Below are 15151 nucleotides of genomic sequence, written 5' to 3' on the forward strand. Positions count from 1 at the left end.
ATGCTGGTGCAGCTTGGTGAGCTTTTTCCTAATCATTAAGACACTGTTCCAGACGGACTGGTGACAGCATGTGTGACTAAGCCAAGACAAACAAACACTCCCCAAGGTGACATGAAAAAGGAGAGAGACACTTGTCGGAGCCACATCTCCTGTAGTTTAGGTAATGCTTCTGGTTAACAGAACTCCTCCACTACCTCCCGCGTCCACCTTCCATAAACAACCAGCTGCTTGCTCCTTGGTTTCTGAAAGCAATAACTGTGCTGCAACAGTATTTTAGCAAGGTCCAGTGTGCTGCCGCATTCCATCTCCTGATTTGTAACCCGAGTTTGGCACATCCATTCTCACTGTTGCTCTGGAATTGGGACAAAATGACTTTTCCCATATTATACAAGAAATGCTGCAGAGGCCAGGGTTGCAGCGTTACATGAATGCCTTTCCGCTGCATATATGACAGCAGCATGAGGACCTTATATACAGTATATATAGTATATTTATAGTATATAGCACTTTTGTGGTCTTGCAGAACGCTCACATGAACTGTTCACCAGTCAACAACATGGGAGCAACACGGTGTTGTGTCTTGCCCAAGGACAACGTCGGCATGCAGACTAGCAGTCAGGGATCCAACCCACAACTTTGCAGTTGAAAGATGACTCACTCTTACACTGAGCCACTATCACCCTGGACAGTGTAGGAAAATATACTTCACATTTGCATTAACGCCATCATAACAGCGGGAGAGATGTTGCAGTGCAGTCGATTACAGCCTAAATTACTGGCATCTTCTCTGATAGCTGTACTGAAAGTTAGAAAAAAAAAAGAAAATGTAACATGTACTTTTCCTTTGAGAAGTTTAACCAGCAGAGTTGCAGGTCAGCATCTTACTCCTGTACCCAAAGCTCTCAAATCTGTCGATTTAATTTGGAGCTTTTACTTAGGGACCTGTTCTCATGCACACATGTGAACACACACATACACAACCAACCACATACACACACACACATTTAATTCTGAATAAAGCCATAAATTAGATGCACTGGATGAATATGCTGCCTGCACCTTTATGCAGTCTGCACACACTAAAGCAGGGCAGTGCAAACTGTGCACTCAGCAATCTATAAGTGATTTCTGATGCTTTTAAATCCCATGCCCCCCCATCCCCATCCCCATCCCTTCCCTAACCCTCAACTGCTGGTTAAAAAAAGAAAGTAAGAAGAAAAAAAAACATCACAAGGGACCAGTGACATAAACAGCATGTGAACTGAGGAGACATGGCATTAAAGGGTCATGATTGACAGGTGTTTTCAGCTAAGAGAGAAGAGGCACATTAGTACAGCACTTGGGCTACAGCAGTGAAGAGTAAACAAAACAGTACATTTAAGAAATAACACACTATGGCTAATGAGACATTAAAAAGTGACATATTGTTATGGTGAGAATGAAGCACCTCTTGGGATCCTGAAGGTGGGAGTTATACTGAAACACTTCACTCTTTGTTCCAATGGCTTCCTGCCCCTGTTCTTCACTGACAAACTGAGCCACAACTTTTAGTTGGTTTACTGCTTTTCAGACTGATAACTCAATAACGTGTTTGTCATGTGGCTTTTACCACCTTTTAATTATAATGTGGTTGTTATTTAAAGCTGCACTGTGTCAATTTTAACCCTTAGAACACAGAGCATTGGGGCTGCTTTTTTCCATTGCTATGTTAGAACGTATCAACTATAGGCAATCTGATGAAATAGATATTTGTTTCCATTATATTCCAACCATATAAACACACCTGAGCAAAAAGTATTTAAAAAAAAAATTTGGAAATAAGTCACAGTTCCAAATTTGCTTGGCTAATTTTTATGAACAAAAATGAAAGAAAAATCGCCTATTTTTTTTACTTCTGCACAATTATCGCTTACCCAGATTAAACAAAAAAAATATGCGATATAAAATGAATTTTGACTCAACAACACATAAGAAGACACACACACAGTATGTCCATATAAGGAGTTGTGTATTATTCCCACGGCAATTTACCAATAGTTTGTCTGTGGCACTGATTGTTAAATATAAATAACCAGTTTACACATTTTATGCCCATTAAGACCTGGTATTAACATCCATCCTCAGTGGTCTGAATGAACGGTCTGAACGGCCCCATTGCAGCCTGAAAACCGCCTTTGGAGGTGTTTTGAGGCTCCAGATGTCCACATTCCCGAGCTGCATGAATACAATCCATCCTCAGGACAGGATTAGGGACAGCTTCCTCATCTGACGTCCTGTGACCAGTGGTTGTTTCACAGTTTGTTTTACTCTAATCAGTGCAGCCACGGCCACACATATCAACTGTAAACTCCGTATGGTTTCTTGTTCCTAATGTTTACATTTTCTCTCTCAGTGTGAGGAGAGCTTTGATTCACTTTCTCACACAGCGGACCCGTCCATGCAACCAGACTCGTTAAAAACTGTTTTGTTCTCTCGAATGGTCATGATATCAGTGTTTATTCAATGATGGGTGTTTATACAGTGCTGTGATGCCATGAAGTCAATTTTGTAGATTTGTGTCTTCATTTTATCAACATATTAGACATATGCTCTGTTCATATATCATTTGTTTTAAAAAAAAAATGGAACAGGGAGATTAATAGACATGGACATGAACGGGCATATGGAATTTACAGTGCAGAAAATAAGCTTCTTGCCACAGCTGCCGTATCACCCTCATCCATACAAAGAAAAATGTGAGTTACCACGTGACATTTGAAACCCCTTTTGTCTTCTTTCTTCTTTTTTTTTTCAAAAGACCACTTAAATGTTGTCTTTTGTTGAAACGTGTCCCTGCACTCAGTCAATGACAGATTAATGGAAATGTCCATGTTCCTCATGCCCCATCTTCACAGTCACAAGCCTGAATGCATCTAACAAAATTATGAAAGCAAATACTACAAACAGTGAATGAGCCATCGCCGGCAGGCCTGGGTGAGTGAACACACGATGATGAGAGCATGAAGGAATCATGAGCATGTTTTACAGTATTAATTCAGCCGGCAACTGGTGAATGACAGGCTGACTGACGAGACATGAATATGTGTTCAAACACATCGGATCACTTCACACATCATAACACTTCCGAGCAGGAAAATCACACATATGCAACAAAGCGTATCAAAACCATAGCAAGATGAGGACTTAAGGATCAGCAGTGGCATGCTCTGGTCTTATGCATATCATTTTCACTTTTTTATTGTACTTATACAATATCCTGCTTGTTTTTCAAGCAATCTTTAAAAATCTTGGCCCAAGGATCTTTTACCTTCAACTGGTAATTCACTCTGTAATTATATCCCAACATTGTGTCTCTTCATAAGAGCATAGCGGCTTAAAGCCACACCCTCCATTTTCAATATCTAAACTAAAAAGCTCCATAGCTGCCCAGATGCTATGGCGACTACTTTCATGTGTAATTAAAGACTGCCTCTGCAACAATAAAATAGCTAAACTAATGCAATATTTATAAAGGCAAATGGTTTGGTTTCCTTATCCATACCAACATCACCAATTGATTACAGCTCCATACTTCAATGGAAGGCTGCAAATTAGGATACGCCTACAAAAGATAAATGAAAATGCTTTTTTATTTCAAATTTAAATCCAGGGATTGGCAAAGTGCTGGTTATAAGAAAATCAAGTATTCATTTTCATGAACATTAAATAAATGTTGAAAACATTTCCCTTATTAAAAATAAAATAAATCTGCATTTGCCATGAATTTTGTGCACATCAATTTTCCATGTCATATCTTTTTCTCGGTGCATCCGGAATGAAACGCTCCCATAACTTTGATATTTTTAGGCGAGTGGCTGTTGGATCAGCAGCAGCCATGTCGCTCTGATATTTACCTGCTGTCTCCCACTGTTCACTGCACGTGTGACTCCCAGCAGAGATAAGTAGAAAGCGGGATGTCTCACTCTCTTTAAAAAGACAGTGCTAAATATCCACGTGATGACAATTATCGCCAATTAAATTCGTCTGCGACACCTTTTATTGTCAATTTTTGTCGACAGAACGCTGCAGCCCTACTTGAAAACCTCATTTAGTCATAGAAAACAGATCAAGCAGGTCAACAATCTGGGAGATACATTGAAAACACAACATGCAAAAGCACAGTACTGATAATTATCAGGACCGACATTGAATACCAAAACCATTCATCCTTTTTTCTGGATGTTTTTTTGGAATTAATTCATAACTTGTGAACTTGACCAGCTGCCTTACAAAACATTACTAACTTCTTAAAAATCACATGGAAATAAAGGGAGAAAAAAACATTTATGTCTTTTTCTTTACTTTATTTATTTATAAATTAGTATGAGTGGGGCTCATACGAAAACCCAACCTAGAATAATATACAGTGTACTAAAAAATTATCAATTATGAGTGAGCAGAGACTGAGTTAAGAGTTTTTACACAGTGAGCGTGCAGAGAGGACCTTAACACAGAAAGTGCAGAATATCCTCTTCTCATTCAGCAAGTGTACTTTCCCTCCCCAGTACCCAGATCATTCCTCCTTCCCCCCCCGTTCCTTTTGTACGTGCAGCACCAGCAACCGAGTGAGACTCTTCCACTTTTCCAGCACTGCCCGCAGGTTCCTCCACTTTCTAAAGCTCTCGCTCACTCCAAAGCCCTGAAGTGATCCGGCCCAAAGTGTTTATAATTGATTCTTTAAGGGATAAGCCCCCTCAACCTCATCCCTTAATTCATTATCAAAAGTCAGTTTTGTGAGGGTAGGAGCAGTGACAAGGTCAAACGCATTGTCGGATCTCCCCGTGATCTCCCCTCCTCTTTTCACCTTTTGTCCAAACTGCACCTCCGATATCAGGAAACTGTCTTGTCAAAAACATCATTCTTCACTCTGTGATTAATAATACAACAAAGAGGTCTTCCGTAAGGTGCCTTTGTGTGCATGTGTGGAGGGTGTCGGGGGGGTACATTATACTTGGATTTCTCACTGCGACTATACTAACAACGCTAATATATAAAATATGTAAAACAATTTCAGTCAAAAACATATTCCCCACGTTAGTTAAAGACCCAGTAGGCAGGGTTTTCCCTGATGCTCTTGATCATTTATTCAAGTCAAGTGATCTGTGAGAGAATGACACTTCTGCACCGTCCTCCGAGCTCTGCTGACAGCCTTACAGTGCGTACAATTCATTTTCTACTTGAATTTGCCAGCTGATTCTGGTGAGGAAAAGCCACCGGTCTCCCAAACAAGTAAAGGAATTTTTTTTTTGCCATTAGGTATTCATCCATGACTCGGCAAAAACCTAATTGATCCATGATGAGTCCTAAATTAATAGCAAATTGATTGATTTATCCTTGAGAGGGAAAGCAGAGGGGAGTGCTCAGCCAAAGCTGACGGATAAGACGTGAATAACAATTAATAAGTAAGGGTAGAACAAAGTGTCACAGTTGATGAGGAACAGGCAATTACAACAATTACAATCATTTCTGATATTCTCACATAATATTAGATTACGCTGTTGTTTAAGCCGCGATGCTTCAGCTAAAAACCTACATCAGCATCGTTCCACCATAAAAACAAAGGAGGGAATCTTAGAGAAAAGGCAAGAAAACACCCACTTAAGGGATTACTTCATATGAACGGGTAAAAGAAGGATGATTACACTCACCACAAATTTACTAATGGACAAGACGGACTTCAAAATCTGCATCGATTCAAGCAGTGTTTGTGCAATGTGATCCACAAGCAGGTGTCTCTTAAAAGCTTTCTCTATTGATCACGCCTCATTAGCAACACTTATCTGCAACACCAGCGGTGAACACTGACTGTCAATACACAGCTGAAATTGAGACAATAGCTCAATAGAATGATCAGTAATTACGTAAGGGTCTGGGTTACACAAAGGCGAGGGGTGCGGAGGCGGGAAGTGAGTGGCCACCTGAGACGTACTTAAGGACTAAAAAATGTTTTCCAACCTCACCTCCATGACTAATTGTTATAAAAGCCCTATTAGCACTGAACACTCATTTTCAAATCAAAATCACAATTTGAAACAACTCAACAAATCAGCAAATCAAATCACAAAAGCATTCAGCAAAAATATTTCACCTTAGCTCTCTATTAAACATTAACTTAGGTGCATAACGGGCTAATATTAAATGTCAAATTAAAATCAAATGACTTTATAATTCAAACTGTCAGGCTTTTCAAGGACCTTTTGTGTTTTCAGTGTGTAGAGGTGGAGCCGTAAAAACTTTCTGACCAGAGTATTTCCATATGATTTTCAAAGACAACTGTATTGACGTTTTTGCTCCGATAGCTGGTAGTTCTACATAAACTCTGCTGCTAACATGGAAAACTAAACATCATAGGAACTGCTGAGGTAGGAGTGGGCTGCACAAACAACAAAACCTATAGTTTATTTTTGACAAAACTATAAATGGATGATGGGAGGAACCCGTTGAGTTGCTATACTTCACTGCACAAAGTATCGGGCAGCTGGAAACGGGAGATACAATGCAGCTCTGCAGTGTCTGAAACTGTAAACGCGAGTGTCTCCTGATAGCACTCTTCCTGCAGCTACTGCTGCTGTGGCCGTAACACTTGACCATTATGTTTGTTGTTACCTGGGCAGACAGACACGCACAGTAAGGATGAAGAGAGCACAGTTTGTATCAGGTTATTCATTGTATACGTTTATATTTTACCACAATGTTGATGTTATCTCTTTATCAATTTTACCTTAAGTTGTGCAAAGTATGGCTTTTACTTTGTTTACGTTGTCTGCAGCGACATGGCACAATCCGTAGGCAACCTTTATTAATTGAGGGTAAATTTACTTACTACCATTGTTCTTTAATAATAGTTGAGTCAGCGATGTCAATGAGATGCTGATTATTATTTCCAAGCAGAAAAGAGGAGGAGGATCCCAATGAGTGGGGCAGAGGGGGTGTAGAGGGAGAGAGAGAGAGAGGAAGCTGTAAAACATCCCCTAGCAATGCCTGAAAATTGGTCATATAGTACAATGTCCAACAGTGTTTTTGTAAAAAGCAGCTGTGTTTGGCCTCTGACATGAACAAACTGCGCTTCTAACTGGATAATGGTGAGATCCAGACCAATATTTAAACCTTAAAAATTAGAGTATAAAATGGATAATAATATAAGATGAACATTTTCTTCAATAGTAACTTAAAAACTTGGAACTTAGAAAAACAAAACAACGTAATCCTATGCTATAACATAGGCGACTGTATGTGGTCTTACCAACTGTGAGGGGAAGATATAAGAAACTGAACATTTCTTGTCATTTCTGGTCAAACCCTATGTGATGATTATACAGCGCCATTACCTTTCATACTCTTAATGTCCCATTTGACAACCTACAGTATAATAAGTGTCACTATTGCTGTGGGAGGACTCTAATTATCCATTGTTGACAAAGGGCCAATAAAGCAATGCATTGTAACTGGAAGCCCAAATTCCATATGTAGCTGGGGCCATTTGTTTCTGGCTATCTTCCACAGCCAGAGAGCAGCTAGTGAGGCACGGGGCCGATGCCAGAGGTAAACAAGCAGAGGCCGCAGACAGTGTTAATCACAGTTTTAATGCTTTCATGCTTTGGGGTTTGGAGTCAGGGGCTTATGGAAGTGTTCATCTGCCCTTTATTTATTTTGGGTTTTTTTGTTTTTTTTCTATCACACTGGAGATTCTTTCCACACCATTTGTGCTCTCTGCTGAGCTGGTTTATCCAGGTCCACGACTGTATTAATAGAGCAAGGTCCCGTGAAACACCATCTGCCATAAGCACAACTAAAATGTGGGCACATCAGCAAATTAGATGGGCAATTCCGCAGCCTATACTCTTGTACAACATAGTTTTATGGGATATTGAGGTGAAAAGGCTCAGGGCATGAGATAGTCTGACTCAAAGGACCACTGAAGGACACAGTGTAAGAGTGTGAAAGAGGGTTTTTACTAGTCCTCAGATACTTTCTCTGCCTACACAACAGATGTTTTAACTGCAGGAGGGGTTTGCGTTGTCCTGGGAATGCTACAAGTAAAGTGACTCTTGCGTTGTACTCATTTATTTCAGAGCATTGGCAAATGTAAGCAGGAGTGAGAACTGTTGTATTTAGCTTTACAGTCTTCCAGATTATCTCAGTGAAGGCTTTAGCAGGTAAGTAACAGCACAGAAATAGTGTAAAAAAAAAAAAAAGCACCTAATCAACTCAAAAGGAAAAAGTACTTTTGATACTAAGGTGTTACAGCACTGACCCAGGGTTCAGCTTAAGACCAGCTTTCAATCTTTTATTGCTCAAGCTTTCAAGAACAACACAATCAGGATTCAGCCAGATGCCATGACAACAGGCACAAGTACTGTATGTGCGTCACAAACTAAGAAACATGTAATGGAGTATCAACTGATCAAACTTTCCCCGTTTGCCGTTGACACCTTTCAGACTGATAAACAATTTACTGTGGCAGTTTATCTAATAGGAGACAGGAGGTGGTTAGTGGTTGAGGTTTAGGTTAAGTTTATGATAGGGTTAGACAATTAGTAAATTGGTTAGGGTTAACGAGTGTGTGCTTATATCGTTGCCTCTTTAAGACATTTTAAAGGAAAATCATTGACCTTGTGAGGACCAGCAGTCCTCACGAACAGGATTAAGGTTATGGATAACACTTTGCTTAAGCTGTCCAATTGAATGGAAGTCAAAGTAGTGTTCATAGAAGAATAGCTGTGCAAACCTGTGTGCATGTGTTGCCCATAAATCAAAATACAGATCCAGATATTGTATTATGACATGGCTGTTTTGATACATACATCTATCTTCCAGCATGGTACCCTGAAATTTGACACTTGACTGGTGTTAATGTCAGACCCTGACTGTATCACATGTTTAATATATGGTCAATGCACTTATCATCTCTCTATCATCATTCATCCAGAATAGACACAGAATCCTTGTGGTGAATGAGACACTGACTGGATAAATGTGGCAAAACGTTACTTCCAGGGAAGCTCAGCTTCTCTGGAAGTCAAAGGAGCAGTGGGTTGAAAGGTGGAACCAGTTTTTGATTGACAGAGACCAGAGCCTTTTCTGTCTCAGAGAAATATCAGCTTATTTGCTCAGCAATATAGCACATTTATGTTTGAACATATTATACACTGTAAATAAAAACTCTATTATAGCATTTTCCTTGTTTATTTATTTACATAATTGTCATATTTATTTCATGTTGCAGAATTCACGTATAAATACCTGGGTCTGTTTCACAGACCAACAACCGCCACTGTGCTGCATGCACTGAGCTAACAAATAGGGCTAAACAACTTTAGCAAAAAATTTAAATGATAATTTTGTTGTCTTGATTACTACACATCACATTTTCCCATTAGGGAGGAACAATTAATTTCTAACTGATAACTGACAGTCGCTAATTAAACATGAATGGTGAGACAACAGGATTACAACTATTCTATTCAGAGTTGAAGAATGTCACGTCATGTTGTGACAGGTCAAGAACGCAGATTATTTTTGATTTGTGTGAACAGCAACACGAACAACAGAAAATGAGAAGCCCTCATCACCACACTGCTGGAAACTCTGATCGATCACATGGATCATCGATCACTGTGTTCAGCAACAGCGCTCTTCTGGTTAAATCCAGTTTTTCTTTTGTCTAACTGTTAAACCAAATGTGTCCGTTGTTTGTTGTTGTCTGTCCATGATAAACATACCTACAATTTAAGAATTTTAACACCATTTTGTGTCCTGAACACATACTTTCTGTAGCTTTTCTGTAATTTATCAGCCATTGTCTCTAACTGCTAATTGGCAGTGGTGGTATCATTTTCATTTAGAAGTGGTAAAGGGTCTGTATTTATCTTGTTAAACCATTAACCATTCTGTTTAAACAACAGACGTAATGTATAATGTACAATAACTGATGACAATGATATTTACTATCAGGACCAGGTGCTTTTGGCTGGACCAGGAGCTGTATCTGATAAATGAGTGTAGCAGATATAAAGGTCACACGGGTTCCAGGTAATACAACAAAAGAAAAAAGAAAAACATTCCAACAAAATGTCTCAGAAAGACGGATTTTGTTTTTCTATTCTTGACCATGAAGCAAGTGTTACAGCACTGACCCAGGATTCAGCTAAAGACCAACTTTCAATCTTTTATGAGAGTTACACAAACCTTTCAGGAACAACACGATCACGCTTGAGCCAGCATGACAGCAGACCTGCACAAGTATGTGTGCCCTAGTCACAGCGTACACAATCGTTTTCATTCCCTATAGATGTGGACTGATGGGGTTCGTGGATTGAAAATAAAAATCAAGTCTTCACAATCCACTATTATCCAAATCCTGACATGTCATTGCCCAAAAGCAAACTTCAGCACTGATTGTCAATACTTGCTATATAATAAAGATGCCTTATTCAACAATATCAGCACTGGCCTTACATTCCAAACATGCTCAGCTGACCCGGGTCTCGCACCGAAGAACGTTTAGCTTCCTGACTCACCACTTTGAAGTCTTCAGCGCTGCACTCCATGCCTCGGTAGTAGCAGGAAAGCAGCATGTCCTTGATGTCATGGCCCGTTCGGTCGTAGAATTCGCGCATGTTGAAGGGCCGGGGCTTATAGTTGTCAAAATTGGCCCTCTCCTTCAGGATTTGCAGGACATTTTCCTCCACCATGTGTGGATCCCGGATCTCATACCTAGACAACAACAAGGTTTGGAGATTACTTAATGTAACAATGACAAAGCAAATGTATTTGCACACACAATATATAAACGTAAATAAATAAACTTTGTTCATTTAACGGCCTTTAGCTTCGTCTATTATGCCGATGATTAACAACAAAGAAATCCTTTTAAAGACTCCACAAAATATAAAGATGTAGCGCACTGGAGTCCACAGTACGTTAAGCAGCATGAAAGTCTGACTCTGGTCTGGATTTAGCCTTTTCAAATGCTCTTTTTAAAAGTTTGGCAGGCAGACAGGCATTTCAGGCAATTAGGTTCAAAATATTAATAATTATTAAAAGGAACAAAACATGCATATTCGTCCTCTAACTCCCTGACAATATTGTAAACCCGTTGTCTGAAACTGGCAGCTGAACTGTGGCACGCCAGCCGCGACGAGTAATGCTGAGTGGGAGAAAACAGCTCATTACTTAGAGGATGTGAATATTTCTTTTTACACAATCGTGCTAATCAATCTGCCAAATAATTAGAATTAACTGTGGTGGCAGAGCGTTTTCACATCGTAAGCATAACAATGTTCATAATGCTGTAATTCAGGCTGAGGATTCTGCACACTCTGGGAACGCATGCATAGACTAAATGACGTTTAAATCAAAGCAAAACACTTCACTTAGCATCTGCTGCAAAGTGTAATCAGGTATATCCTGTGGGGGAGAAAACACACTCGACTTTCTCCGGTTCGGTCTCTTTTTGCTCCCCTGAAAAACTCACTAACTAAGTGTGTACTCACAGACACCCAACTCAATCACCATACTCACGGAAGGAAAATACTGGGGGAAAGTCATTAATGATGCGCCTGTGCTGACAGGCATCATCAACCTCCAGCACCTGCTCACAATCATTCACAGATACAAATTAACCTTAATTAACTAGTGTGGCCCGGCTCTGAGAAACAACAGCCCGTCGATGACCCCTCCGCTGAGGGATGGGCCATCAGTGATACAAGCATCCAAATTATGGAGTGCTAAGATTAAGCAGCACTGACAGACACTCATAAAATTAATTTGTTGGGACACACAGAGTCGTATAGGACAGTAGAAGAATGCTTAATGGGTTTTAAATTAAGCAGCAGTGTAGTCATTGCGTCCGGTGCTCTCCAGTTAAAGTATTGCAAAGTAGTGGGGTGTAGTTTTTGATATCAAATCCTGAATTTGTGTGTAACATAAGAGTGGAGCGGCTAAAGTATAATGGGGTTCATGTATTGTGCCACTGCAGTAAATTTGGACGGCTCAATTTGCATCGGAAAACATGAATGTCTCTCCCAAGCTGTGGAAACCAAAATTAGAATTGAAAACCACGAGAGAGACAAAGAGACAAAGGCATACCCTTCTCCTCTGACAATAAATCTGTGAATGACTTTGTGGATGCCGACAGCAGAGTTATTTCTCATGGATATGGGCTCTATATCAAACCGTAATTGGTGGTAAATCCTCCTGGGTATTTTTTTTTTATTCCACAAGGGCAACCTTTTCCCGTTGCTTATGAGCAAGATTTTGTACCTTGATGATGAAAATAAAATAGTTAATTATGTCTTTTGCAAGAACTGCCTTCATATGCAGGCGGCGTCAATTTTCGACTCATGTCGCAATCAAATGACATGAAATGTGATATGTTTGTCTTCAGCGACAGCGTTGTTTACCTGCCTCGATCAGAAAGAAACACAATAGTCACCATGTCGATCTTATCTATCCGTCCATCTCGTAACATCAGTGCAGTATTTTAACGTGTTGTCTACCTCCAATTGTCTCCACAGGTTTAAAGCAAACTCTAAGACAGGTGCAGGTGACCATTCCACTCGCTGATTCAATACACACTAATAAAAAAATGTTCTTATCAGGCTGTTGTTGAAATCATATCGAGGCCACATTGTGGTTGTGGAGGGTAAATGATTATTGGATGTGTGCAGTCTGTCGCCTGCAGTGCAGCTCACTGTGGCCGCTCCCTGCAATACTTTAAATTGATCTGGACGTTTTCTGGTCTTTGAAAACACATCTTTGATAAGCAGCGTGTCCTCGTGATAAGCAGCTGAATTTCCAGTGACTACTTAGAGTAGTCAACAACTGATCTGCCGAGCCCACACAGGGGCTGCCTCGCGAAACTGTCATGCTTCATTCTACTAAAAACAAATACAGCCTGTGGTGATATACATTAGACTTAACTACATTTTGTGTCTTTTAGGCAACACAAAGCTGCCAGGAGAGCACTTACGACGCTGCGTTCAGATCTCAGAGACAGGAGGCTTTAGTGGAAGCACATATAATCACAATGATATGGGAAGACTTTTAATACTGCCCTGCCACTGCTCCCTAAAGCAATCATAGCAAACCTGCTACAAAGGGGCGGTGGAGTCTAAATTGCATTATGGGCCACAACCACTTTAATTTTCTTGCAAGGGACTAAAACGAATGAAGGAACATCTGCATCACTACACAAACTCACAGGAGGAGTGAGTAAATATAGGCAAATTCAAAATAAATCTCACTTCATGGCAGCTCATACTCACATTGCACTACTTTAAGACAGTGTTCATGACAGAACAATGAACGCTTCTTGATAAAAGATGTGGTAATTATACAATGAATGCCAATTAAGCAAATCAAGAACGTTTGATGAATGAGTTTGGACATATTCGTTTAAACTGTGATCAATTACAATAACGATAATCACATAAACAAAGAAAAGAAGCAAAAACACATTTGCTAAAAAGTAACCTTAACCATTACATAATTGTCTCTCCATTGTTATCCTACTCTCTTGTACACAAATGCTATCAAGAAAATAGTTTGAAAGAAGCATGTGGAAAAGCAACTCTTTTATGTTTCTCTGCATAATTATCTGTCCCCAGCTCCTGTCCTTTCCCAAGCACTTTTTACACCAGTAGTCAAATCCCAGAAACGACCTATGACCTTGCTGAGGCAGACAACCTGCTCAAAATTAGCGAGAATTTGATTTAGTAGCACTTCACACACTGCTTATATGACTTCCGTGCGCATGTTTGCAAGCTCAGGCCACACATGAAAAGCACGAGAACTGTGTAAGCAGAAGACTCGCTTCTCTGACTTTAATGAGCTGATTCAGTGCTCCTCAGTGCTGCGGCATACACTACATCACCCAACACCTATTCCAAAATGACGGCTTTTGTTAATCATCGTGTAATTGCTAACAGACACAAAAAATAAAATTGAGCAATTTCCCCATCGTTTTCTGCACTGCCGAGTATGACTTCAATCAGCAACAATACAATATGAGAGTTTTCTCTTTTTATTTGACTTGACGCACAAACTGCTGAAGTGAGTTGACTCAGTTATGAATTCCATAGCATTTAAAGAAGCAACACTTGACACTTTTCTTTTCCCTAGTGGCTCCTGTTTGGTCACGGTGATTTGACACAGTTGTACCAAGATACCACTAAGAACACAGGTTTTGTTTTTATCAAAGCCGATGTTGTGTTGTGTTGTGTTGTGTCATAATCGGTGGTAAAAGAAAATTGGCAGTAAATGCTATACTCTTCCCTGTTTTTGATGTAGAGCAATCGAGTTTTCTTTTCTTTCCAGTCTTTGAAATAACTCTATTCTTTGACTTACTTTTCAGTCAAAAATTGTCCCGGTGGCCGAGAGAATAACACGGACAGTCTTGTTTTTCTATCATGATCACATTGGCAGATATCAAGACGTTTACCACTGGATTGCTTCCCACCAATTTAAGTTGAATTTAGAATGAGTCTATTTACAAGTTAACCCCCTTATGACCATCGAGATTTATGTTGATTTTATCACTGTAGTATTGTCAAAGAAATTTAAATGAGTGAGTAGAAGATCATTTTAACTTCCGATATCTGACAGTTATTCAACTGGAAAAAGCAGACTTCACAAACGTGTGACGCGCTGGTCAATCTTGCCTGTGATTGGACGGACGTTCCGCAGAAGTCCTGAGGGCTACCATAATGACAAGTATATGAGCGCAAAGCTCTATTTCTCCGCTTTCCAGTATCCATCCATCCATCCATCCATCTTCTACCACTTTATCCTCCACATGAGGGTCGCACAGGCTGCTGTGCCTATCTTAGCTGACATAGGGCGAAAGGCGGGGTCACACCCTGGACAGATTTCTAGTCCATAGTTTTTGAATTTTCTAGATATCACAAATGGTCTAGGAGTTACGGTAATGAGAAGCACACATGCCAAATGGTCACAAAAGGGTTGAATTCATCATCCAGGTTGTCCTTGAATCGTCTGGTTTTACCCAGAGTCCTCATCACACAGCACAATTTTACCTGTGGGCTGTCTAGGAGCCACCTCCTAACAAAGTAGCAGTACCTTTTAATATTTTTAAGAAAATGTCACATAG

General features: G+C 40.0%; 1 protein-coding gene across 1 annotated transcript in view; it reads right to left on the reverse strand.

Annotated features, from left to right (window-relative positions):
• asic1b (acid-sensing (proton-gated) ion channel 1b) overlaps nt 1-15151 on the reverse strand; it is a 144242-nt gene that overhangs the window by 124831 nt on the left and 4260 nt on the right. The window contains exon 2 of the mRNA XM_058631446.1: nt 10560-10755. Coding sequence (XP_058487429.1) covers nt 10560-10755 — 196 coding nt within the window. The remainder of the gene's footprint in view (nt 1-10559; nt 10756-15151) is intronic.

The sequence above is a fragment of the Solea solea genome, chromosome 6 (genome assembly GCF_958295425.1).
Source record: "Solea solea chromosome 6, fSolSol10.1, whole genome shotgun sequence".
NCBI lineage: Eukaryota > Metazoa > Chordata > Actinopteri > Pleuronectiformes > Soleidae > Solea > Solea solea.